The sequence below is a fragment of the Scylla paramamosain genome, unplaced genomic scaffold, assembly GCF_035594125.1.
Source record: "Scylla paramamosain isolate STU-SP2022 unplaced genomic scaffold, ASM3559412v1 Contig48, whole genome shotgun sequence".
Lineage (NCBI taxonomy): Eukaryota > Metazoa > Arthropoda > Malacostraca > Decapoda > Portunidae > Scylla > Scylla paramamosain.
The window spans coordinates 284,960-312,372 of record NW_026973713.1 but is presented as its reverse complement, the minus strand read 5'-3'; the positions used below and the strand labels follow the sequence as shown (position 1 = coordinate 312,372).

The window sequence follows — 27,413 nt, the reverse complement described above, 5'->3', positions numbered from 1 at the left end:
ATAGTAGGTGGATAACCCAGCTGAAAGGTAAGTAGAGTCTACTTATGGGAAGCCCTTACAACACTCAATTGAAAAATAATAGAAAATTAAATTACAAAAATAAACAAATATAACATGAAATGCTATAAGCGCAGTAGATGGTAGGAAAATGTGTGTGTGTGTGTGTGTGTGTGTGTGTGTGTGTGTGTGTGTGTATCATCATCATCAGGTCGTTGCCGATTCCTTAAGATTAAGAATACGGCCTTCAGTGTTAATCTGGCGTCACCAAAGCAAGTAATAGCATCGGGTCATACGGCAAACACCTAACTTCTTGAATCATTTACCTGGCAGTGTCGCAGCTCCACGACCATTATTCTGAAAGACTTCTGTGCCGCACCTCCACTACATTCAAAGGACCTAGTTTAAGTTACATGGGTTGTTAAGTTTTTTTTTTTTTTTAACGGCTCTAATGACAGATTATCATGATTTCTATTTTCCAAAGGTCTAGTTGAAGCTACATTGTTTTTTAAGGGTCTTTTTACGGTTCTAGTGACAGATTAACAAGACTTCTACATTTAAAAGGCTCTAATTGAAGATAAGTGTTTTTTCTACGGTTCGAGTGACAGATTAATTCCACTTTCACACATTTCGACTTTTTACTGTCCATGACCCGGCACCGTGTATGCTACACACGTGTGCCAAGTCTAGAAAGCCTTGCTCACGCGGGGAAACCACCTTTCTCAGTGCACGTACCATAAGACACCAAGGAAGACTTTATACCTTCCTCGTGAGACGCAGAGCCTGAGTCCCGGGACTGATGGTACAGAGAAAGGCAAAGGGAAGGCATCAGTACATCCCACAGGATCAGTCAATCCCACCAAGCCATCGCGCTCTCCCACCCGCCTAATAAGCCTTCCTAGCCTTCACCCTCTGTCTTGCCTGCTTTCATGGTCTGCCTCCTGATGCTTCTTGAAGTACTTTTTTTTTTCTTCTTCTTTCTCTCTTCCCTTAGTTATACTATGGCTACTTTTCGGAGAACATTTTCTTTCCCCTGCGAAAGTTTGCAGGGTTACGCTTCATTAGGACCACCCGCAGCAGATTTATGAAAGGGTTGCCTCTCATTAGCATATTCACTGTAATCAGCATTCTTTAATTACATCACCTTGACAGTAAAGTAGTGAACATCACATTTACAACACTGACTGGAGGAAGAAGGTGAGAGGAGCATGGCAACTTTCAAAAACGCACCTTTCACCTTGCCAGATCACGCTGGTGCAAGCGCGCACGCACACACACATACATTTAACACTGAGCACACAGCATCCTACGTCTTGCTGCTGGATTAGAAGGTAAGTAACAGAACAAGTCACCTGTAAGTACCATCAGTTTGTGGAGCCTACAAGGGTCAGTTGTGAGAGTAGACATGTATGTACACCAGACCACATTGCAGGTATCATAACTGATTGACCATAAACCCTCTTTGGTTTGAGAGCATATAGGACTTGTGATGATGTAGCTGTGAGAGAAACGTTTCCAACTGACATGCTAACATGCCTGCCTTGCCTGTGCAGACGGTGACCAAGGTGATCATCAGCAGTCAGGCTGGCGGGGACATGAGCAACATTGGGAACCAGCAGGTGCACCTCATCACCAGCCAGAGTGGTAATACTGCAGCCTCCCCTGCCAAGCTGACCTTGCAGCAGGCACAGCATGTGGGTTTCTTGCCATCCTCCAAGCCACAGGGCCAATCTCCAAACAAGGTCAGGAAGGAACACTGGTGAACCTGAGTTTTGTCTTGATGCAGCATCTCTCTCTCTCTCTCTCTCTCTCTCTCCAACAGAATGACACCATCACCCTGCACTCATTTTCCTCCATTTGATGAAGTAGACTTAGCTAAGATGAAGATCAGAGCTAGATGTAATTATGGTAGGAATAATAATAATAAGGTGATTAAGGGATATCTCCAGAAAAAGTGAGGCATCAGAAATCCCAGAAAGGTAAATGGAGTTGTGGTGTAGCTCCAGCTTCCCTCTCAAATGCCATCAGAAAAATTGAACAGAATTCTGGATATCATTCTGCAACTACAAGAAGCTATGTTGGTAATCTTTAGAGGTCTGAAAGTAGACAGGGAAAGAAAGTGTAAAGATGAATACAATTAAGGAGACATTCCCCAATAAGTGTGAGGATAGATTGTTAGAATATATGAGAGCAAGGACAAGAGAGTGGTAGGACAGTAGAGTGCAGGGATGAGGTGCATGGACAGGTGCAGATGGAGACTTTTGCCATGGCCATCCACATCCTGTAAGGGAATTGCCAGAAACAGGCATCTCTGTAGATTACATTCGAAGAAAGAAGCTCCGTGCAAGGAGGAAGATACCGGTTGTTAATGTAGCCTCCGTTCAGCAGATTGTTGTGCAGCGGGTGAGTATGGGTGGAGTGTCCCCTGTGAAGAGTCCCAATAAGTTGGTCCCTGTGTCCTCCAAGTCACCCACCAAAATTGCCCCAGCCCCTCCTTCCACACAGCAGGTGGGTTGTCTGGCAGTGGCTGCTTTCCTCCCTGCTTGTCTATAAGGGGCTGCCGTTATTGTGTGTTTCATCAGCAAGCTCCGGCCTTTGTCTTGTTTGTGCTTCTTTAAGTCTTATTTCTATATTTATGCTATTTTCTGTACTGTGAATATATTTTTCTTATTGGAGGTTCCATTTTAAAAATATATATGATAAGAATTATGAATCTTTAGGTGAGATGTCACAGAGAAAAGCTATGTGCATTTTCATGAAGGGATGGAATATTGTGCATTATTAGCCAACATATTACAAACAAGGCTTTACATGCAGGATGGGCAGAAGCTATTGTGCAAACTCTTATACATAGGAATACAAGATTTAAGCAAACTTCTATCTGTAATTCCCTACATAAGTTGTCATTGTTAATTATCAGTTCAGCAACATTACCATTTATCCCTCTAAACATTGTTATGGTGCAGGATTGTGTGTTGCTTGGCTATGAATGGTATGAATGGCTGCCTGTGACTGGTGGCTAAGTGCCAGCCATCCTAAAGTGCAGTTAATATAATAGTGTAATCATTTGTTGAATTTTCTAACCATCCTAGAAACAAGTTATGTAAGTAGAGAGTTGTCAGTGGATGCATCCAACATTCATCATTATTTATATTGCTTCTTCGTATTTGAGGAGTTGAGATTAATATTTAGGTATGTCATGCTTCCATATTGCACGATCTTGTTTTTTTCCCTAATTTTTCAAGTAACTAGATTTATCTTCTCAGACTTCAATCATGGTTTATTTTTCCATTTTTAAAATTTTTTAGTAACTTTGGTAAATCACATCTAATAAGGAACAAGGAGGCAGCGTTTCATATGTTGTGCCAGCTGTCCATCTTGTCCATGTCATTTGCTGCCGGTGACCTCTGTTTCCCTTGTGTACTAATTTTGTGACAGCCACCTTGGTACCTCTTCTTGTAATCTACTGCTGTTCTCTGGGTCTGTTAGTCTTGTGATGACTTGCCGCATGTTGATCTCGATGGTCACATCTCACCTCTCATCTGTCAGGGTGGTGATAGCTCATGTGTTTGATTTCTTCTTGGTGATTCTTGGGTTACAACAGATACACTAAAATTATGACTCCCTTAAGTCATCTAAGAGATTATAATCTGTATCTACATATACGTAAAAATGAATGTGTGAGTGACTTCCACTCACTGTTCATTATTAGAATGTATGCTGTGTGTCCTTTTTTCAGCCAGGAATTCATCATAAATGTTGTCATCCAGCAATTTCTGTATTTCACAAAATGTTGCCCTCACTTAATACTTTGTTGACACAGATCCTGTTTTGAACAGGTGTTTGGATTGTATGTTTTGTAAGTTTTTTGGTAATGAATTCCAGTCTTTAATGGCTGTATGATAAAAGGTATGTGCTGAGGGACCCTTTGCAATTGACATACCAAAGTTTAAATCATTGTTTCTAGTCCTAATTGTGTGGGTATTTGTTTTCCTATGGAAATGTTCTGCTAGATATGTTGGTCCTCTGTTGTTATGGATATTATGTGCATGGCTTAATTTTAATTCTTTAACCCTATTCTTGACACTAAGCATATTTACTTTTCCTCTCTCCACTTGTCCTATATGAGATCTAGGGTCTAAACCTAAAATAAATCTAATAATCTTGTTTTGACAAATTTGTAGTTGTTTTTTAGATCTACTGCTCAGTCCAGAGTACCAAGAGGAACATGCATAATCAAAGTGAGGTTGAATTAGAGAGCTACATAAGGTTTTCTTAATTTTTTGATCAAGGTCTTTTGCTTGTCTGTACATGAATTTTAACCTTGCATTTATCCTCTTGATTATCTGATTACAATTTAGCTCCCCTGAAACACACTGATCCAATTGAACTCCTAAATATTTTACTGATTTTACTCCATTTATGTCCTGTCCCAAACATGTTATATTAAAATCATCTACATTTTTTTATTTTGTTTTTGATCCAACTAACATAATTTCCGTCTTTCCTAAATGCAAAGACAGCTTGTTATTTATCATCCAGGTGTTACATGATTCAAGTTCTTTTCTTAGTCTATTTTTGATAAAATCTACATCTTTGTGTGGAACAATCAAAATGCTGTCATCTGCATATAGCAAAAGTTTACACGAGACACTGATTTTCATGTCGTTTACATAACATAAGAACAGGAGTGGACCTAAAATGCTTCCCTGTGGTACCCCACAGGATACATTTCTGGTTTCCGAGCAATGTTCATCTATCTTCACAATTTGACTTCTTCCACTTAGATAAGAATAAAACCATTCCACTGACTCTACACCCATTGCTCTTAATTTTTCACACAAGATATGATGGTCAACAGTATCAAATGCTTTTTGCAGATCTAGGAGAGCTAGGCCTGTATACTCCCCTTTCGATATATTAGTTTTTAGTAGGTCTAACAAATGAATCAGACATGTATCTGTGGAATGACTATCTCTAAATCCAGATTGAAATTCATAAATGATATTGTTTGCTTTAAGGTAATCTGATAACTGATCATAAACAGCTCTTTCTAGTACTTTAGATATTATATTAAGGATACTAACCGGTCTGTAGTTACTGACTTCTTGTTTGTTATTCTTTTTGTACAGTGGTTTTACTCTAGCTTCTTTGAATCCTTGTGGTACTTCATTTGTATAAATTGACTTATTGATAATGTGAGTTATAGGACCTTTTAGTATTGGTGCACCGTCTTTTATAAACCTTGCTGGTATGCAGTCTAAGCCTGTGCTTTTATTTATTTCTAGTTTCCTTATTATATTGAATACGTATTCTTCAGTTACCCCGGTTAGTTTGAACATATTTTCTATGAGTCCTTTGGATCTGTAGTAGTTTTTAAAATTATAAGAGTCAGTGTTAAAAATTCTATCTGCATATGGCAGCTTACTAACCAAACTTGATGCTACTGTTGTAAAGAATTTGTTAAAGTATGTTGATATCTTCCTTCCGTTGAAACACAGTTCATCCTCAATTTTAAGCACTATTTTCGAATTCTCCTTTGATTGTCCAGAATAACCTAAGTTTTTGAGCTGTTTCCATAATTTCTTGTTATTGTTAGAATTTTCTTTTATTTTATCAGAGATATATTCAGATTTTATTTTTCTTATGTTTTGTTGTAGTTTGTTCCTTTCTCACCAGACGCAAGGTAGGCAATGCCTGTCAGTGTCCGGCCTCTACGAATCTTCTCCAAAGGTCTCTATCCATGAAATCCTCATCTCTGGTTATTTCTTGTAGATTTCTTCCTCTTCGTTCAGCAGCTTCTTCAACTCCCTGCATCCATCGCTTCCTAGGTCGTCCCACCAGCCTCCTGCCTAGAGGAACCCATTCCAGAAACTTCCTTGCGTATCTTGTATCTTCCATTCTTTGGACATGTCCATACCATCTCAATTTGTTCTTTTCAATTATCTTCAGTACAGATGTTATCCCTAATCTCTCTCTGGTTTCTTCATTTCTAATTCTATCAAGTCTGGTCACACCTCGGATCATTCTCAGAACTCTCATTTCTGCTGCTTGTATTTGTGAAGATGTTCTTGTTGTCAGTGTCCAAGTTTCTGACCCATATAGAAGTACTGGTCTTAGTATTGTTGTAAATATTAGGGTTTTAGCTTTTGTTGGAATATTCTTATCTTTAAGTATGGGATACAATGCACTGACATTTGCATTGTACTTCTGTATTCTATTTAAAATTTCTATATTCTGTCTGTTTTCCTCGTTGAAAAGTACTCCCAGATAACAAAATTTGTCGGTCTGCTTCAGTTTAACGTTTTCTATGTAAATATTACATTCCTCCTTTATTCTGCCAACTTTCATTATTTCAGTTTTTTGTTTGTTCATTCTCATTCCTTCCCTATTTAAGACATCATTCCATCTTGTCATGGCCTCTTGAAGATCTTGTTGGCTTCCTGTCACGACAGCGACATCGTCTGCATAGGGCAGCGTGATCTCTTTATCCTCCCTTACACACACTTCCTTCAGGCATCTGTCCATGTACATAATGAATAGCAAAGGAGAGAGCACTCCCCCTTGTCTCACTCCTGTCTTAATGCTAAACCATTCACTCTCCAGCTCTCTGTTCTTGACTCTGCTCTCCGTGTTCTTATATATACTCTTAATTACTCGTATCAGTTTAGAGTTTATGCCGTAGTCTTGATGTTGTAAGACTCTCCACAAGCAATCTCTTCTAATTCTATCAAAGGCTTTTTCCAGATCTATAAAAGCCACATATTTATCAATGCTCCACTCCCAATTCTTTTCCATTATCATCTTTAAAGTGAACACTAGATCTGTCGTGCTCCTATTGGGCCTGAAACCATACTGCCATATTCCTAGTTTCTCCTCGACACAGGTTCTTAATCTTTTCTCAACTATTCTTTCATACAATTTTCCAACATGAGATAACAGGGATATACCTCTATAATTTGCACAATCTGTTTTACTGCCTTTCTTATATATTGGACATACTATTGCTTTGTGCCAGTCATGGGGCACTTTCTACTCTTTCCACGCATTACTGAAAATGTACCTCATCCACTCTACACATTCTTCCCCAGCAGCTTTAAATAGCTCTATAGGGAGCTCGTCGTCCCCTGGGGCTTTGCCGCTTCTCATCTTCTTTAGTGCCTCCTTCACTTCCTCTATACTGATCTCATTTGGGTTCTCTCCTTGTTCCTCCTGTATATCTAGATTCCGCTCTTCATCCACTTCCACATCCTCCACATTTAGAAGTTCTTGGAAGTATTCTCTCCATCTTTCTTCAATCTCCTGTGGTTTTGTTAGTAGTTCTCCTGTTTTGTTCATTATTGCATATGTTGATTCGTTATTCGTTTGTTCCTTGATTTGCAGAATTTGTCATATTTATATTTGTTGTTTTTATCCTTTTTATATTCACTTAAGAGTCTATCTCTTTCTTTTATCATGTCTAGTACTTGTGTAGTTATCCATGGTTCCGTTCTTTGTTTGATTCTAATTTCTTTTACCGGAGCTACCTTGTCAATTACTTTGATGGAAATGTTTTTAAAACTGTTCCATGCTTCGTCAACTGTTTCTGCCTCATAAACACAATTCCAGCTTTGGCTTCTTAATTCCTCATTGAATATCTGTACATTATATGTCTTCATTGATCTGATCTTAATACTATTATGACCATTTATACATGCCTTCACTGTCTTTCTAGTACAGTATGTTATATAGTGATCACTAATTCCTATTGGCAGTACTCCTTGTTGACTAATCTTTTCAGGTTTGCTACATATAATATGGTCTATAATAGTTGATGATTTACTGGTTTCCCTGGTCACCTCACTTATTAGTTGTTCCATACCAAACATTTTAATTAAATTTACATATCTTTTGTACAGTTGTCCTGTTTTCTTAAGAACACATATGTTCATATCACCTTGAATTATAACTTCATCATCTTGGGAAAATGTTGTGATATTTTCTTCAAGCAATTCTAAAACATTATTTTGCTGCGGAGGTCTATAGCAACATCCAATAATAATAGGTTTTGTCTTTGGCAAAAGTATTTCACACCAAATCACTTCAAGTCCCTCTGTGTCAACATCATTTCTTTGGTTGATGCTTAAACATGACTTTATGTATATACACACTCCTCCTCCATTCCTGTTTCTATCTTTTCTTATTACCTGATATCCGTTAATTTCTATTTCATTGTTGGTAACTGAATCGTCCAGCCAAGTTTCTGTAATGCACAATACTGCCGCATTAGTTTTGAGTGCCAATATCTTTATTTCTTCCAGTTTGTTCATGAGTGAGCGGCTGTTTATGTGTACTATGTGTAACCCTTTGTTATTAAAAGTTTCATAAATTTTGTTGTCACTTTTTGATGGTGTAGTGATGTCAGTATGTTCTTCATTAACTTCTTCATTTATATTGCCTGTACCTTCATTTATCTGTGCGTTTGCAGTGTGATGCTTTTCTTGGAAAGGCAATTCAGCTAGACAGCACAAATTACATATGTGTTTACACTGTTTTTCTTGCCATGTAATGTATTTCTTGTTACCACTAATGCACTTTAGATGAGTTTCTTTTTTACATAGATCACATATTAATGATTTACTGTTCCTGTAAATGCCTTTTTTACACAATTCACATATTTTCCTTTCACTTTTCTTATTTTGTACTATATTTTTCATGCACTTTAAGTGAACTTTGCAGCTACATTCTTCACATTCCTTTGTTTTGCTGGTTTTAATAATTCCTCTCCCACAATGCGCACATGTATTTTTTGGGCGTCTTTTACCTTCCTCTCTTGTCTGCACACTATTTTCAATCACTTTGCTACACTGGGGGCCGGGATTGGTGCTAATATCGCCACTCTGTAGTAGTAAAATTAAAATTGTTCCAGGGGAAGGTTGTAGCCTGTTGTATTGCGGTACTTGGTGTGTGATCATGATGTAGCTAGGGATCAATTGTGTGACCCTTTGCACAGGATGGTAGTTTGCCCTCCTTTCCCTCATTTCTAGTTATGTGATAGTATATGTGGCTTCTAAACAGAATTGTCTGTTTTAAGCTTGAATACTCTCTTGTAACTCTGTAATCTCTTCTCCTTGCTTCCTCTTCTTTTCATATCCATCAACTATTCAAGTTGATCAAATATAGAGTAGGACATCAACTATTCAAGTTGATCAAACATAGTAGTAGCAATAATAATAATAATAATAATAATAATAATAATAATAATAATAACAATAATAATAATAATAATAATAATAATAATGATAATAATAATAATAGATAATGATGTACTGCTTTCTGATTGCTTTGTATGTGCTTCAGATGAACTATATTCGACTAGTGAGTCCTGGAGTTGGTGGTGGAGGAGGAGGAGGAGGAGGAGGAGGAGGAGGAGGAGGAGGAGGAGGAGGAGGAGGAGGAGGAGGAGGCAGCGCCACACTCATACGCCCAACACCTCCCACCAACAAGCCCATTGCTCCTGCTGCCTCTCAGCCCATCAAAATTAAGGCTATGCCCATTGCTCCCAATCAGACCGTAAGTTTGACTTTGCTCTTACTGTTATGATTACCATGCTGTGATGGCAGTGTTGGTATGGTATGTAGCAGTACACATGGCAGGTAACTAGCCATGGGTAGGATGGTTACAGTACTGTATACTTGGCATGCACCTCTAGTTGAAACTAATTCCCCCTTTGAAATAGTAGAACCAAATAAATGATGAGTTGGTGTACATGTAATTTTTTCTCATGTTGAATTAAATTGCTTCAAGTAACTTCAGTCTTAATCCCCTCACCACTCCTATGCAGAGGAACAAGCAGCGCGTGATCATCCCAGTGTCCGGCTCAGGCTCGTCCAATGTGTCGGGTGGGATGCCTCAGACCAACCTGACCCTCCCAGCCTCTGCCCTGCCCCCAGGAGTCCTTTCCAACACCCAGCCAGGTTCAGTGGTTATGATCCCAGCTCACTACATGTCACAGGTACCTTGGTGCTCACACTGCAGTTGTCACTTACACCAAGCTATCATATTAACACTTAGGTGGCAGGTGACATACTGGTACATCCTGCTTCTGGTGGACCTGGTATTTGGAAGATGTTTTATTGTGTCTCTGTAATTTCTGGTGCACTCTTAATCAGGAAGAAAACAACAACAAAATATTTCAAAATTGTTACCTAACATAGGATAAAGTTTAAATTAAATTCTGCTATGTTACAGCTTCAGTCAAACACTACAAGCAACAGCACAATTCAAGCATCAAACCAGATTCCTCCAGGAACCATCATCCCACACACCACAAAGCCACAGCCTTCTCGCACAATCATTGATGCAAATGGGATCAGACCAAGAAAACCTTGCAACTGTACAAAGAGCCAGTGTCTTAAATTGTGAGTATTCTTGCTTACTTTAAAAAAGCTCCCCTCCACCATATCCTCTTCATGCCTTCCTTCTTGACATCAGAACTACAAAAAAGCTCATTGAGTCCTTTCCTATCAATACACCGGTACCCATTTTGAGAATGTATGAGTAAACTGTTTTCCCACATTGGTGGTTCGTCAGCATGTGGCGAAATGGAGGCTATTTTGCATGTACTTAAGTGACCTTTTCTTTCTTCCTTAGATACTGTGATTGCTTTGCAAATGGAGAATTTTGCAACAACTGTAATTGTGCAAACTGTTTCAACAATTTAAATCATAAGGAGGATAGACAGAAAGCAATCAAGACATGTTTGGATAGAAATCCCCAAGCTTTCCGGCCAAAGATTGGCAAAGGTGGAAGCGATAATGAAATAATGTCATTTGGGGAAGAAAATTCAAGCAGAAAAGAAAGATTCTAGAGCCTAGAATCTTTCTTTTCTGCTTGAATTTTCTTCCCCAAATGACATTGTGTTCATAAAAACTTGTGACAAATTCTTCTTGAGGACTGTTTATCTCACTGTTTGTTATGTGCTATATGTCATCTTATAGTTATCTTACCACAAACTGGAATTTTTAAGAGATGTATGGTATTTATGAAAAGATTAAATCAATAGCTCTATTACCAAAGCAACTTCATGGTTTCTTTGATATCCTGCAAAAACTACTATGGCTCCTCAGATGCTCTTTTCCTGCTACAAGTGGGCCAACATTTCTTAGGTTTAAAATTTGTCTTGAAGTACTCAAGTAATGCTTACTTTGAAGTGGTAGGAAGAATCATTTTATTGGGTGAGTGATGTGAGAATGAAGGTAATTTTGATTTAACGGCCTTCTGCTGATTGACCCGTGCTTCAGCACATTCGGCCAGCTGCATCAGTCCCTTCCTCTCCGGTGCTGGTGTCATGTCCACATTCTTGCAGCCCACACACTTGCACATGTTGGAGCATGGGATCTTGGCCTGCAAATAATCACATATTAGTTAAATGATAAAATGGTGCAAGTAATTACTATATATTTTGTTTGTGGCAGGTAAAAGATGCCTTTTGTATCTACAAAATATTGATAGCAACAAAACAAATACCACCTATGCATTTACTAAAAATAATCCATAAAAATACACTTACCTCATAACATTCACAGTAGTTCTTCAGGCACCCAGACCACTTACAGTTGCAGCCTTTGTTGTGTCTCCTTTCATTATCGCTTCCACCTTTGCCAATCTTTGGCCGGAAAGCTTGGGGATTTCTATCCAAACATGTCTTGATTGCTTTCTGTCTATCCTCCTTATGATTTAAATTGTTGAAACAGTTTGCACAATTACAGTTGTTGCAAAATTCTCCATTTGCAAAGCAATCACAGTATCTAAGGAAGAAAGAAAAGGTCACTTAAGTACATGCAAAATAGCCTCCATTTCGCCACATGCTGACGAACCACCAATGTGGGAAAACAGTTTACTCATACATTCTCAAAATGGGTACCGGTGTATTGATAGGAAAGGACTCAATGAGCTTTTTTGTAGTTCTGATGTCAAGAAGGAAGGCATGAAGAGGATATGGTGGAGGGGAGCTTTTTTAAAGTAAGCAAGAATACTCACAATTTAAGACACTGGCTCTTTTTACAGTTGCAAGGTTTTCTTGGTCTGATCCCATTTGCATCAATGATTGTGCGAGAAGGCTGTGGCTTTGTGGTGTGTGGGATGATGGTTCCTGGAGGAATCTGGTTTGATGCTCCGTCCGCACTGGGTGGGCCTGCGAGGTGACCACCATCTGCTGCCTCACTCCCCCACTGAGCTGAGATGTGTTCACCACCACCGGCTTGCTGTTGTTGCTGCTGCTAGGGCCCGACACTGTGCTCACGACCTGGCCGCCCGATGTGATGATTCGGTTGGCCATAGAACCAATAGAGATGTTATTCTGCTGAAATATATAAGTAAAAATTGTTCACCTTGCTTTTACTCCCGAGTTCCGTCTCATTGAGAAATATTACTAATTTCGATAAAACATTCAGAAATTTCTCCATTATTTGTTGGGTGCTGTAATTCCCACACTACTACTACATAAAATGTACAGTCAATACCTGACAGGTCCAGCCTGGATCTACTGATATACACATCAATATATTGGTATTGAGATGGCAAAGAAAAGCTGCCACACCTAATGTAAATGATGGAATAAAAGTACAGAGAAGGCATCCTTAGTCCCTACATTCATGTGTTTCTGTCACCTTTTGCAACATCTAGCCATAATGTAAAAAACAGGGAGACTACTGCAAGTAAGGGTACAATGAAAAGATAGTAGGAATAAATAAGACACTACAGTAGCACTACAGAAGCAGCTGTAGCCTCACCTGGTTCTGCTGCAGAACTACAAACTGGCCCAAGCTGCTCTTTATGAGCTGTGGCGTCTCTGAAACTATCTGGGAGGAAGAGGAGTCACCCGAAGACACAGAAGCCAGCAGAGCCGAGGTGGTGGCAGCCTCACCGCCTGTGGACATCTCTCCTGCCATGCCAATCAGCTCACCACCCTGCTGCAGCATGTCCATTTCACCTGTGCGGGAGAACCAAAAGTATGTAACACACAGCAGACAATAGTGAGTGATACATTCCCTGATATTGCCTCCTGTGGATAGAGATCAAGGCCAACACACAATTATGTATAAGTGCTTGAAAGGACTATAAATTTATTTTTTTTGTCCTTGTATGGCCATGACAAATCTGCAGCTGATACTCACCAATGACCTGGTCATGGTCAGTGAGGGTGTCCACTTCCATTGGCTGGTGGTGAGCATGGGAGTCCAGCTGCTGAGACTCTTCCAGCACTCCACTCTCTCCACCCTCCACCTCCACAATGTTGCCCACTGTCACCCCATCAGAGATGAGCACTCCAGGAGTGTCCACCACCTGGGATCAACAAGTAGAGTAATAGTTAGGGATCACTAACAACACTAAGGGATCACTGTCTAAGAATGGTGTATAATGCATAGCAATTATAATACTTCTTGGCATGCAGGATTTCAGCATGGTAAATACAATAACCTTGATCACTTGCCAGTTTTTAGAAATGTTAGAAATGTCAACTTCTGAGAAGTCTAGTAAAAAAAAAATTGAGAATGATCTAGTACAGGATTTCAATACCCAACTTTGGTTGTATTCAATCTATCTCTCCAGTCCTTAGGCTTTTGTTGTATCTAATTCCTTATGATCTCAATCATGTCTTCTATTGGCAACTTATCTTTCACAAAATATTCAACACACTTTGCCACCACAATCATTGAAAAGAACCTGTTTTCCTCTCACCTACATCACTGCCCCAGCATCCTCTGACTACTGCTAGTAATACACCAAAAATAAGTGAAATCTGAAAGCTTGCCTCTGTAAGCAGTAATACTCACATGACCCTCAGTTGCCTCCTGCAGAGCCTCCAAGTCTGCCGGCTGGATGTTGAAGCCCACCAGACTCTCTAGGTCTTGGGACGTCAGCTGGCTCGTCAGCTCCCCAAGTGCCGAGGCATCAATGAACACTGTGTTGCCCCCCCTCACTGCCATCTTTGTCTGTGGATGAGCAGGATCATAATCTTTGGCGGTCACACACAAACACACCAACTACCAAACAAAGGGATAAATTGGATAAATATAGATACAAATGTAGCTCAGGCTCTGTACAGATAGGTACTAACACTTGTTCACCTTCCCAACTCATCATGTGACTAACACCTCTAAACTCCAATCAAGTCAAAGGGTGCATTATTGCCAATATGGCTGAATAAATTACAAGATCTCATACATCTTTAAGATGCATGTTATTGTTCGGGAGGTGCTGTGGTGAATAGGACAGACAGTGAGAGCAATGAAAGTGCACTTGGAATGTGTGGCATGTCAGTAAAATGTGATGGAACCATTCTCAGATTGGGAGAAAGTGGGAGAAAGTCTGGATATCTACAAAAGTGGATTTTTTTTTTTTTTTTTGTGTAGGATGTGCATTGGCTAAAGGCAACAAAATTAGAAGAAAAAGGCCCACTGAGGTGCCAGTCCCTAAACAGTCAGAAATGTTCATGAAAACTGGAGGATAAGTGTCTCAAAACCTCCCTCAAGTCATAAGGAGGAAAGACAGAAGTGGAAAGGGAGTTCCAGAATTTACCAGAAAAGGAAATGAATGATTGAGAATACTGGTTAACACTTGCAATTGAGAGGTGGATAGAATAGGGATGAGAGAAAGTAGAAAGTTTTATGAAGTGAGGCTGCAGGAGGAGGGGAGGCATGCAGTTAGCAAGATCAGAAGAGCAGTTAGCATGAAAATAGTGGTACAAGATAGCAAGAGACACAATATTGTGGCAATAAGAGAGAGAGATTGCAAAGTCTGTTACAGTGTTATGAGTGGAACTCCTCATACATGTAAGGCATACTCCTTACATGGATGGATAAGGTCCCTGTACAGAATCAGCAATTGGAGGAGATAAGAAAAAAAAACTGGCTTAACTTTATAGAAGCTGTTTTAGCTAGAAATAAGACAAAGTTTCCAGTTTATATTATAAGTAAAGGATAGACTGAAGATGTTCAGTGTAGAAGGGGACAGTTGAGAGTCAATGAAGAAGAGAAGATAGCTATCTAGAAGGTAGCATCATGTCGATGTTGAGGAGGAGGAGGAGGAGGAGGAGGAGGAGGAGGAGGAGGAGGAGGAGGAGGACAAAGATGAGGAAGAGGAAGAGGAAGAGGAAGAGGAAGAGGAGGAGGAGGATGAAAAGCATGGATACAAGAGCAAGTTATGTCATTGCCTACAAAGATGCAACATCCAGCTCTGGATTAAAAATGAGTATGGAGAAAATAGGAGGGAACAGAGAAGGAGCTACTGTCAGTTGGCTCAGACATCTGCATTTTGGTGACGAAAAGAAGATGAGGCTTATTAGAGGGGAGGTGGTGTTCTACAGATTGAAAATTAGATAAGGCGGCAAATGCTGCATAAATTAATGAAGAAAAAGTTGAGTAGGGTGTCAAGACACTTAGGTTCGATACCTGAAGAAGAGTCCGTCCTGGGGACATTTGTGGTCTCCTTCCCAGACAGGGACTCCAAAGCTTGTGTAAGAGCCACCATCATAAATTTTGAATTCTGAGTGAAGGGTGTCTGCATATTAGGTACATGTAGAGTTGTGTGAAGGGAGAGAGTTGTCTTTAGAGGGCAGGGTGTGACTGGCCCCTTGCACTGTGAGTCACAAATGGAAACATTCAGTGTGGTCACAGCTGGGTCATTGGAAAGTTTACAGCATCCCTGATCCACAACAACACTGGGAGTGATTATCATTTTGGCATGTGTCAGAGGAGGAAGACAATATAAAATAGAACAGTGCTGGAATACCTATCTGAAAGAGAGATTCAGTGGATTCACTTAAACCCCTAATACTTGCATGCTAGATACTCTACACTGACAAAAAAAAACTCAGGGCAACATCACTATACCTTACACTACACGTAAAACAGCCGACCATCGCTGGGAGAGGCAGGATGATGCGGGAATTTAGCGATAATACGAGCACAGGGTCAGGAACACACGCGGTGAGGAGCAGGAAGGAAAGTGAACGGAATGTGGCCTTGGTACTGTCTCATTTGTTCGGAATGTGCGCGAACCAGATGCGTGAGTCTTCTACAGGCGATTTCAATGCAACTAAGGATCATGAAGTGCTGTAGGTGGAATATAAGGGTGAAGTGGTTATCTGAGTGAGGTTTAGGTGAGTTTTTGAGTGTGTATAGGTGGGAAAGACGAGCTGTTGTGAGTTTTAATTAGTGTTTCGAAGCTTCAGTCGAGACAAAAGATACACGTTGCCGGAGGAAGGATAATACTTAAAATATTCATACTTCCTCACCTTATCTTACTTACTCACTGACTCAGCGCATATTTAATGTTGTGTAATGTAATGCGGGAGTGATAGTAAGGTCAATGTTGATATTGTCTTTGTTGTGGAGTAATTTATTGTGCATTATTCTTGTTCGTCTGTCCGCTCTCTGGTGACTCAACGACAGCCTATCATCTCCCTGCATTTTTCTCGTGCCCCGTTCCTCTCTCCTCTGCTCCTCACTCTCCCCATCTCTCCTACCTCCATCCACTCTCCCCCTCCCGTCACCTACCCCCTCATCTCCCGGTCCTCTTAGCTACTTCCGCTCTCTAGATAGATAGATAAAGAGGTAGACAGACATACAACTAGAAAGACAGACATAGAAGAAAGATAGATAGACAGACAGACAGACAACTAGCAAGATACAGAAAAATAGACTGGTAAATAATGAAGGGTTCTGCTGTAGAAGGTGAGACGCAGAGGGGTGAAGGAGGCACTGAAAACCCAGCTATCACCCACACTCTCCTGTACCAAGACAGCCAGCTAGTGTAGAGAAAATGTGGAGAAACAAAGTATAAAGGAGAGTTTTACTTTAACATTCACCTTCAGAACAACACTTTGACGAGTCCTTTGAAAACCAACATGCCAAAGAGAACCAGGTCCACTTCTTTCTCTGAGGACCCGAATACCTCACCGCCCTCGTCCTCTTCCACGACCATCTCCCCCCCGACGTGGCCCATGAGGTCAGAGGATGAGGGGTATATGGTTTTCTTCCAGAGGCGGGACGACTGGGCCGAGTGGCGACCTACGCGGGTCTGGTACGTCTCCTCCGAGGGGGTGCAGGCGCTGGTGGGGCAGTGGAGTAACGCAGTGAAGTGGCCGCCCAATGGAGTGGCCTGGTGGATCAGTCTCCTTTCCTCGTCCAGCGGCGTGATGGGCGATCGGACTCCCTCACATGAAGACTCGATTCCTTTAACTTCGGATTCAGTTCCCCAAAATTCGGATTCGATTCCTCAAAATTCGGATTCGATTCCCTCTAACTCGGACTCGTCCCCCTTAAACGCAAACTCGACTCCTTTAAATTCAGATTCGGTGTCCTTTGACTCTGACTCGATTCACTTAACCTCAGACTCGACTCCTTTAAAACTGTTCTCAATCCCCTTTAGCCTGAACCTGAGGCTGTGTAGGGAAGAGGACAGCGTCATCATAGTGCGCTCAGAAGATGATGATGAGGAGCCACCGAAGAAGAGGCCCCGCTACTCATAAAGGTGAATGAGTGGACAGGTGAACAGAATAGCACAGGTGGGTGGAACAGGTGGACAGGACAGGTGGATAGGACAGGTGAACAGAACAGAACAGAAGGATAGAACAGGTGCATAGGTCAAGAAAATGATACAAGTGGATTAAATAGGACAAGTGGATAGAATAAGTTAGGTTAATAGGACAGGTGAACAGGTGTGAGCGTCCATTAGGTCCCCTCAGGTACAGATAATTACAGGTTTTGCTTACACTTCTTTCTTCCATCTCCGTTTCTCTATCTGTATTTTAATTAAGTTTTGTAATATCATCTCGTAAGGAAAGTTTGTATTTTACTTCATGAGCATAAAAACTACTTCTTATTTCACTTAATTTCTTATTGATGAGAATTTTAATTGTTGTTTTATCATTATAGATAGGAACATTAATTTACAGGAGGAAAAGAAGGAGGAAGAGGGCTAATGAGAAGATGAGAAAAGGAAGAAAGGGCAATGAGGAAGAGAGGATATTTGGGATGTGAGAGCGAAAATGGTAGAAGAGAGAAGCGAGAAAAACTGATGAGAAGGGAAGTGATGGAAGGAGAAGATGTGATTGGGAAGAGGGAAAGGAGGGGTAAAGGGGGAGAGGGGAGTCGGGAGGGAGAAAGCCTTATGAGGGAGGTGAGGGGAAGTGGAAGGAAGGAAATGTGAGAGAGATTGAGGGAGAGAGGAAGAGAAAGAAGAGAAGGAAGTGGAGTTGCGTGGAGTCATTTCCTTCACTTCCACACACACACACACACACACACACACACACACACACACACAGACAGGGAAAGTCCTCATGTTTTAATTACTTCTTCTCTCATTACTGTTATCGAGGAGGTGAGAAGGGAAGGAAGAAGGGACAGTAGAGAAAGGGGAGGAAAAGAGGGGAAGGGAGGGGAGATAGCAAAAGGGAGAGGGAAGGAAGAAGGGTGAGTGTTAAGGTTTAGTGGTGAAAGTAGTAGTAGTAGTAGTAGTAGTAGTAGTAGTAGTAGTAGTAGTAGTAGTAGTAGGAGGAGGAGGAGGAGGAGGAGGAGGAGGATCATTTCAACATCAGGTTTCATCTCATTTCACCTTGTCTATATCCTCCTCCTCCTTCTCCTCCTCCTCCTGCTCCTGCTCCTCCTCCTCCACCTCTTCCTCATATTCCTTCTCTTCAGTGTCAGCGCGAGTCTTTTTACATTCCACCTAACCACCAATCCTCCTCCTCCTCCTCCTCCTCCTCGCAGCATCTCTGTACAAACGTCAGCAGTCTAGATAATATGCAAACTTCCCTGACTCCAATTTGTCTTAACTTTGTTCATTTGTCCGTCAGTTTCCTGCGGCTGCCTCCTCCTCCTCCTCCTCTCTCTCTCTCTCTCTCTCTCTCTCTCTCTCTCTCTCTCTCTCTCTCTCTGCCACTCAATTTCTTGCTTCTACCTACCGACCGCATGGGAGGGTGAAAGAGAGGGTTGGAATTCTCTCTCTCTCTCTCTCTCTCTCTCCTTCCACCACCTGTATCTCCCTCCCTTCCCTCCTTCCCATCAATCTTCATTCCATCTCTCCTCTCTCCTCTCTCCTCCTCCTCCATCCCTTCCTCCTCCTCCTCCTCCTCCTCCTCCTATCATTCTCCTTGTTCTTCTTTTCAGAGCAATAAGGAGTAGTTTCCCTTTTCCCTTCTTTTCCCCTTCTGCCCTTTGCTTAGTAACTTAAGGAGGGATGAGTTGAGGGAACAGGATGCCAAAAATTAAGGAGAATTTAAAGGGAATTAAGGAGTGAGGGGAAAATTGTTCGAAATATGTAAATGGAAAGGAGTGATGGGAATGAGAGGGGAGTGAGAGGGGAGTGAGGGGAGGTAGTAGAGGTTTGGAATCGACAAACACAGAGCCGCCCACACCACAAATGTCATGGGAGAGGGGAGTGAGAGGGGAAGAGAGAGGGGAAAGGGGAAGGAGAGGGGAATGACCAGGAGATATATAACTCCATAGTGCTGTTCCCCTCTCCCCTCTCCCCTCTCCCTCCTGCTCCCGTCTTTTCCTCCTCTCTTCTTTCTTCTCCCTTTGCTCTTCCCCTCACCCAAATCTTTCCCCTCGCCTTCACCTCTTCGTGTGTGTGTGTGTGTGTGTGTGTGTGTGTGTGTGTGTGTGTGTGTGTGTGTGTGTGTGTGCTTGAACCAAACACCTACACGTCTTAATTTTTTTCCTATCCCAGTAACTAATAAATGCATCTGACCTTTCCCCACATTTTTCCCCTCATCTCCTCCCCTCACCCCATCACCAAGCTTTTTCCTCTTTCTCATTATTAAGACATGCCAACAATACCGTCAAAATTCCCCCACTTCCTCCTCCCCACTTACCATCATTCCTCTTTCCCTCTTTCATCTTCCTCCCCCCTTCTCTCTCTCTCTCTCTCTCTCTCTCTCTCTCTCTCTCTCTCTCTCTCTCTCTCTCTCTCTCTCTCTCTCTCTCCCCTCGCCAGCATTGTCCCGGGGAGCTTGAGACACTCCAGGCGCCTAGTTAAGGAGAGAGAACAGGTGAGTTATGAGTGAGGGGAGAGGTGAGGGGAGAGGGAGAGGGGAGACAGAGGGGAATAGGTAAGAAGGACGACAGGGAGAGAGAGGGGAAGGAAAGGATAAGAGGCAATAAAGAGATGATTATGATGATGGCAAAACCAGGTGAGAAAATAAGGGGAAAGTGAGGGGAATTGAGAGTATGAGGGGGAAATATGAAAGTGAATTGAAGGTGATGGAAAAATAAAGTTAAAATAAAAGGAAACAAGGAAAAAAGAGGGAAATTTAACAAAGAAAGGGGAAAAGGAGAAATGTAAAAAAAAAGTTACAGAAAAGATGGTGAGAAGGAAAGTGAGGGGAAAAAAGAAGATGGGCGAGGAAAAATGAGAGGGGGAAAAAGATGAGAGGACAAATGAGAGAGGAAACTGAGAGGAAAATTATGATATGTAGTAATAAACGTGGAGGGAAAGTTTTATATTATATCCTCTCTCTCTCTCTCTCTCTCTCTCTCTCTCTCTCTCCATAGGGTAAGTAGAAAACTGCTCCTTCCCTCACTTTTACCTCCATCTTTCTCGACTAAATCCCTCCTGATTCCCTCCTTTCCTCCTTCCCTCTTCCTAACTCTTTCTCAGCACCTCCTCATCCCTCCCTTCCTCCTCTTCCTCCCTCTCTTCCTCTCCTTCTCTACCTGCCTCTTCTCCCTCTCTTCACGATTACTACTATAATCCCCTCTTCTCTCTCTCTCTCTCTCTCTCTCTCTCTGTGGAAGAAAAGGAATGAAAAGAGCAAAAAAGTAAACAAAGGAACAGAAATTAAAGAAACGAAGAAATACAAAGGAAAAATCAGAGAGAGAGAGAGAGAGAGAGAGAGAGAGAGAAGGTATAAGAACATAAGAACATAAGAAATAAGGGAAGCTGCAAGAAGCGACCAGGCTTACACGTGGCAGTCCCTGTATGAAACACACCTACCTATTTCCATCTGTTATCCCCATCCATAAACTTGTCTAATCTTCTCTTAAAGCTCTCTAGTGTCCTAGCACTAACAACATGATTACTGAGTCCGTTCCACTCATCTACCACTCTATTTGAGAACCAATTTTTTCCTATCTCCTTCCTAAACCTAAATTTTTCAAGCTTGAACCCGTTATTTCTTGTTCTACCCTGGTTGCTGATCCTAAGAATTTTGCTTACATCTCCCTTGTTAAAACCCTTATACCACTTAAAGACTTCTATCAGGTCCCCTCTTAACCTACGTCTCTCTAAAGAATGTAAATTTAACAGCTTCAACCTCGCCTCGTAAGGAATACTCCTCATCCCCTGTATCCTTTTAGTCATTCTCCTCTGTACTGATTCTAATAGACCTATATCTTTCCTGTAATGTGGGGACCAGAACTGCACAGCGTAGTCTAGATGAGGTCTGACCAGCGCCAAGTATAACTTTAATATTACTCCCGGCCTTCTACTTTTAACACTCCTAAAAATGAATCCTAGTACCCTATTTGCCTTGTTTCTGGCTTCTATGCATTGTTTCCCTAGACGGAGTTCAGAGCTAACTATAACTCCTAAATCTTTCTCGTACCCTGTACCTACCAGAGTTTGGTTGTCTAATGTGTACCTATTGTGTGGGTTTCCTCTACCTACGCTAAGCACTTTGCATTTATTGATATTAAATTGCATTTGCCATCTATCCGTCCATGTGTGCTGCAATGTTAGGATCCCATCACAATATATGCTCTGACAAATATTTGGTGTCACCGAAAACTTTGACGCTGAATGAACATCTTCTTTAGTATTTAAATACAGAAAATATTTCACGTTGAAAGGCACCAGTCTGGGAGGGAAGGGAGAGAGAGAGTGAGAGAGGAAGAGAAGGAGGGAGGTATTGAGGGAGGACAGTGTGACAAGCTGTGACAAGACAGGACTACCAACCCTTCCTACGTCTGTCACCGCCTGTGCATTTCTAGTATCTCTTTCTATACCTAACGCTCTCTCCTTTTCAATGGCCATGATGGAAGTTCTACAAGGCAGCATCAAACTCCTGACAGTCCTTCATACATCTGTCACCACTTGTGCGTACATTTCTCTACCTATAACGCTATCTCCTACACCTCTCCCAGTTGGATAGCCACGATGGGGAATTCTACAAGGCAGCATGAACTTCATGAAGGTACAAAAACAAGGGATTATCATTACTATAACAGGCCCAGATAATTTACAGTAAAGCCAGCTATTAGCAAATGTCTAATGGTTTCTTTACAGTGTGGTTTGCCAGTGGGTTAGAAACAATTAATTTAACGATTTGTCACCTCAACTCACACCATAGCTGCCATTTTCTTAGCGTGATGTTTTCTTGTTGTTTTTGTTTTCATAAAAGTTTCTATGTGGAATAACTCAGCCCAGTGGATACACGTAGCACCTCGTTACGTTTTCTGAGACAAAATGTGGTATGCAGGAAAAAGAAATGTGTGGTTTCAGTGCTTGGTTTATTTTATTTCTGTGGAGTGTAGGTTTGATATCGTCGTGCAACATGCGATGAAACCAGTGTTCAGTTTGAGTGCGGTTGAAAATTGTTATGCAAACACTGTTTATTTAGTGTCAGTGTACGTCGCTCTCTCTCTCTCTCTCTCTCTCTCTCTCTCTCTCTCTCTCTCTCTCTCTCTCTCTCTCTCTCTCTGCTAGCAGATATTTCCCATCTATATAATCAGGAATTAACAGAGGAACGGAAAAACACCCGATGGAGAGAGAGAGAGAGAGAGAGAGAGAGAGAGAGAGAGAGAGAGAGAGAGAGAGAGAGAGAGAGAGAGAGAGAGAGACGAATTTACTTTAACGTAGCTTCATTTCCGTCATAATATCATTACCTTCGTTATCAAAAAAAATTTTATCTTGTCTTGACAACTCTGAGATGTATGCTTGACACTGTGTGTGTGTGTGTGTGTGTGTGTGTGTGTGTGTGTGTCTGTGTGTGTGTTCTGGATCTGTGTGTACTTTGGAATAATGTTTGGTGTTAGGTATTGAAAGCTTTGACGTGGTAGATGACAGATGACTTTTGTTTGAGTTAATTCGTGCAGACATTGTGCTTCCAAGCCTAGGACGAGCGTGTGTGGGAGTAGGAGGGTAGGAGGGAAAGGGGAAGGGTAGGACGGGGGATCATAGTGGAGCAAAGGACTAGACAGGACATATATATATATATATATATATATATATATATATATATATATATATATATATATATATATATATATATATATATATATATATATATATATATATATATATATATATATATATATATATATATATATATATATATTGTGTGTGTGTGTGTGTGTGTGTGTGTGTGTGTGTGTGTGTGTTTTGGGTCAGTTTCATGTTTCAATATATATACTTTTGACACTGCCATATGAATGTATGTATGTATGTATATGTATGTATTGCATGTATGTATATCCTTTATCTGTAATCATACATTTACAGATAAACGTTCACCTTCCGCAGGTATGTCGTGGTGGAAGAGTTGGTAGCCCTGCACATGTCCATCCGAGAATTACGTCACAGGTGGGCACAAGCCGCAGTCATTCGCCGGCGCCTCCCTGCAGTCTCAGGTAGCAGCGGCGATGCGTAGTGCTGTTGCTTTGTACTGAGTGAGCGTGAAAGAACCCTCGTGACGATATATGGTGATGGACGTGTGGGCCTTTACGTTGTGGAAACAGAAGGTGAGATTTGTCTTGATTTCCACCGTAGTATGAGTTAAATTGAGGTGAAGGAGTGAGAACTATGCGGGTAGTTAGTGGGTAGGCTTGTTTGGTAACGTCTTGTCTGGACTCTTGAAGCTCTCTGGGAGTTGTAATTAATGTTAATGTTTTGTTGCTTATTAAACTTAATGATCCCAGAGGCAATATCGTACATGTGCAAGGTAGGTGTGATTGCAGGGAGTGGTGTTACGTTGGAAGTAGGGGGCAGGAAGAAAACCCACACGCACGCTCTCTAGCTGTATTTCACGAAGGCGAGTAAACAGCAATACATATAGGAAATATAGGCGGACAGGCGTACTGGTGGAAGTAGGCAGGCAGGGGCATGAGAGGTCAGGCGCGCAACTGCTCTCTGGCTTCCCTGTTTCGGCAGGTTCGTAAATCACCTCGCACACCCTCGCTTCCCCACCTCCACGTGAATCCACTCATTACATACATGCTTATCAAGCAATTACAACGTCACTGAGTACAAATCGGGCATAGTATTCTGATCGTTACAGTGGGAAAACAGTGGTGGTGGTGACTATCGGAAGAGCGAAATGACGGAACAAGCGGTAGCGGACAGGAGTACCAACCTTTGCGATACATCTGTGCTCTGCTTCCATTTTCTATTTCGTATATTCTATTTCAGTGTGTCTCAAACGATGTTCTGCCGTACCACTCACTACTGTATTTAGTCGTTTCATTCATTTTGTTGTTCAGAGTGAAGAAGATTGTAAAAATGTACTTTTAAGGCATTACAATATTTGCCAGCGCTGAATCGTATTTCGGATATGTTGGCACCCTTAAATGTCGATGCAAATATAACACGTAGGTAATAAGACTAATGGAATTCTGCCATAAGTACTGCTTATTTGCTATGTGTGAAGTGACAGAAGCACGTGCAAATCTTATTCTGAATCTCTACTTTCGAAGTAAAAGATACGTGTTCATGCTGATTAAAGTGGGAGAGAGGAAAGGGAGAAGGATAGAAGGATCTCGTCTCCTCGACTTTTAAAGCTCCCTCCCTCTGGCTCGTTACTTTGTGGTGTTTATTCGATGTTTGTTCAGCTTAACTGTTCCATTGGCATTATCTGTTAAGTAAGGAAGATACTATAGCAGTGGTGTAGTACTGATTGATCTGATGGTGGTTATCTATGCTAGTGGAGAACCAGCTGCGCAGTAACTGTTCCCCTCAACAAGTCTCATTTTAGCGTAAATCAGATTATGTCACGATTGCGTTGTTGATGAATGGATATCCGCACTCTCTTCTCCTCTTATTTTCCATTCCATTTCGACAGTACCTTTTGTAGAGGACGGTGATGTCTCGGGGTGTGTTGGCAGCGGTGCGCGTCGCCATCATGGCTGACGTCATCAAGTCTGCTGGGGAGAAAAATAATGCTGCTTCGCTGTTTTGTTTTTTTTATTCCACTAACTTATTACTTATTATTTGTGGAAATATAAATTATTTATGTGGAAATAGAAGTGGAAAGAGAGAGAGAGAGAGAGAGAGAGAGAGAGAGAGAGAGAGAGAGAGAGAGAGAGAGAGAGAGAGAGAGAGAGAGAGAGAGTGTGTGTGTGTGTGTGTGTGTGTGTGTGTGTACTATCCTCAACCGTATCAAATACTCTGTTCAGTAATCCACCTACATTATCCTGAATCCCCCGCCACACATTACTGTACACACAAGTTCAATTTTCTCTTAATGGAGTGGAGTGAGAGTAAACAGTGAGGTGGAACTTGTAACGTGGCCTTGCTGGGTAGTGGACAGTGGACACCCTGCTGAGTGGCGCTTGATGGGGTGTCTCTCTCTCTCTCTCTCTCATATTTATATTAGAAGAATCCAACTTTGGGAATGAGAATAGTTCGTTATTTTTTTTTTCGTGTTTCTAGTATTTTATTTATGTGGATTTTACTTGAGTTAATTTAATGTCGCTTTGGTCATCTATTTGTGGAAATTTATTTTGTGGAAGTGTGAGGAAGAAGAACAAGCTTATTAATTTAAGAAGGATATTGAAAGCCAGTCATTCTTCCCCTTTCGTGTGATTTTGATATACTTAATCCTTATAACGACTTGCTTATATTGGAGGTTCAGCCTTGCATCATAAGCTTGGAAAGATCAATTATGCAAAGGAGGGAGAGGAATATAATATTAGTTTGGATGCTAGCAGTGACTGATTGTCTTTACCTAATCCTTGTAATTTCAACACTTGGTGATGTTCATACTGGTATGATGTCTTCAATGAATCTTACAGGAGGTCAGAAGTGCTTGCAATGGGATATGACTAGGAAATCTTACAGTATTAAAGTGGTATATTTTTTTAATGCTTTCTCAAATACACTTGTTTTACAGAGAACAAGAATGGTGCCTCATATTTTTTAGAACACTTGCGTCAAGGTGATCACGATTAGTACCTTTCAGAGAAGAACAGGGAACAGGGAAAGTAGTTAGGAAGTTACGTATAGTTTGGATGGTGTTGACAGTAGTAGCTATACGTGATGCAGAAAGGCAGGACATTTTTTACGGATATGGTGATAATAGGGAATGGGAGAAACGAGGTCACGTGGGTCATTTTGGAAAGTGGAAAGTAGGTCAAATAAGACAAAGATTCTAGAAAACGGCAGACATTGAAAAAAAAATGAAAATATTGGCCAGAGTATTCATCTGCTGCTGCTGCGGTACTAAAAAAAAAATGAAAAGCAAAGTTGAGCTTGTTATCGTCACACAAGAGCAGAGGGCTCCAGGACGAGACCTTGTGTTTGTAAGAGTTAAGAAATATAAGTGATCCTCGTAATTAATTCAGTGAGGGTCGTTAGTCTGCCAAAACATGCGGGAGTGAGCACCTGATTAGCCTTGGTAATACGATGATTGGCTGCCGACTAACTCGCCTGTTTAATTCATTCCGTTCGTGCCGCCATCACCACGTGTAGTGCACATGTGGGGAGTCCTGGTGCACTAATTACCATGAGAGAGAGAGAGAGAGAGAGAGAGAGAGAGAGAGAGAGAGAGAGAGAGAGAGAGAGAGAGAGAGCAAGCTGTTATTATTATACTCGGAAGCTTAAATATCCTAGTGTAGAGGGGTACTGACCTGTGATTGCCTTTTTAGCGTGCCTCAGCATCAGTGTTTGGTGGTCCCAGCCACCGGCAGTGTGTTGAGACTTAAAAGTGTCCAGGTAACGATGAATTATTTATGGGTCAATATTAAAAAAAAACTGTTTTTTTATTTGCTTTTCATTCTCTTAGTTGAGGGGCGGGGAACACTTAATGGGTGGATGACCACCATCAGGGCCGCCATTCCACCGCATTCATGGCCACCCTACCCGCGCTCATCCAGTCACGTCCCCTTAGTGCAGCGCCCCTCATCTGTATGTATGCTGAAGAGACACGGAAAAATGAACACTCGTGTCTCTGTGAAATATTGTGCGCCATAAAGTCTCTTGTCCTCAACGGCTTTTTTTTTTATTCCTTCTTATAATAATTATAGAAGAGTCCTCTTGCCACACATAAAACTGGGTATTCATGTATATTGTTACGGTAGGATCAGGAACGTGGAAATAAGGATATTTAACTCTGTGTGAAGTGTTGTGCTGACTAAAGTAGTGTGTAGTGCCTCATCAGATAGCAAGACAGTGTTGGAATGCTTCAGGGAGATAAGGGGAGGGGGGGCGACAGGGAT

General features: G+C 41.3%; 2 protein-coding genes across 15 annotated transcripts in view; one reads left to right on the top strand and one right to left on the bottom strand.

Moving 5' to 3' along the window:
- LOC135098167 (uncharacterized) overlaps positions 1–16,059 on the bottom strand; it is a 56,371-nt gene extending 40,312 nt beyond the window's left edge. The window contains exons 1-7 of one of the 6 annotated variants that reach the window (XR_010266630.1): positions 15,878–16,054; positions 13,815–13,973; positions 13,155–13,323; positions 12,771–12,970; positions 12,019–12,340; positions 11,549–11,786; positions 10,165–11,382 (exon numbers count right to left, since the gene is read on the bottom strand). Coding sequence is in view for 3 of the 6 variants with exons in the window: in XM_064000405.1 (XP_063856475.1) it covers positions 12,019–12,340; positions 12,771–12,970; positions 13,155–13,323; positions 13,815–13,973; positions 15,878–15,901 (874 nt within the window). In the remaining 3 variants the exon portion in view is untranslated. Of the gene's footprint in view, positions 1–10,164; positions 11,383–11,548; positions 11,787–12,018; positions 12,341–12,770; positions 12,971–13,154; positions 13,324–13,814; positions 13,974–15,872 lie in introns of those variants that run through there. The other 5 variants (XR_010266628.1, XR_010266629.1, XM_064000407.1 and 2 more) reach the window with 5 other exon arrangements.
- LOC135098168 (protein lin-54 homolog) lies at positions 135–27,184 on the top strand. Of its 9 annotated transcripts, none has more exons than XM_064000414.1 (8): positions 140–1,739; positions 2,386–2,505; positions 9,337–9,373; positions 9,419–9,549; positions 9,821–9,991; positions 10,228–10,397; positions 23,506–23,723; positions 26,981–27,184. In XM_064000414.1, exons 1-7 carry the CDS (start codon positions 1,530–1,532, stop codon positions 23,630–23,632), a joined length of 966 nt encoding a protein of 321 aa, XP_063856484.1. In that variant the 5' UTR covers positions 140–1,529; the 3' UTR covers positions 23,633–23,723; positions 26,981–27,184. The 9 variants fall into 9 exon arrangements, with proteins under 9 accessions (XP_063856482.1, XP_063856481.1, XP_063856480.1 ...); XM_064000413.1 differs by lacking the exons at positions 23,506–23,723; positions 26,981–27,184 and adding an exon at positions 10,630–10,846 and having other exon boundaries at positions 149–1,328; positions 1,551–1,739; XM_064000412.1 differs by lacking the exons at positions 23,506–23,723; positions 26,981–27,184 and adding an exon at positions 10,630–10,846 and having other exon boundaries at positions 135–1,739; positions 9,428–9,549.
- Positions 27,185–27,413: the final 229 nt, after the last annotated feature.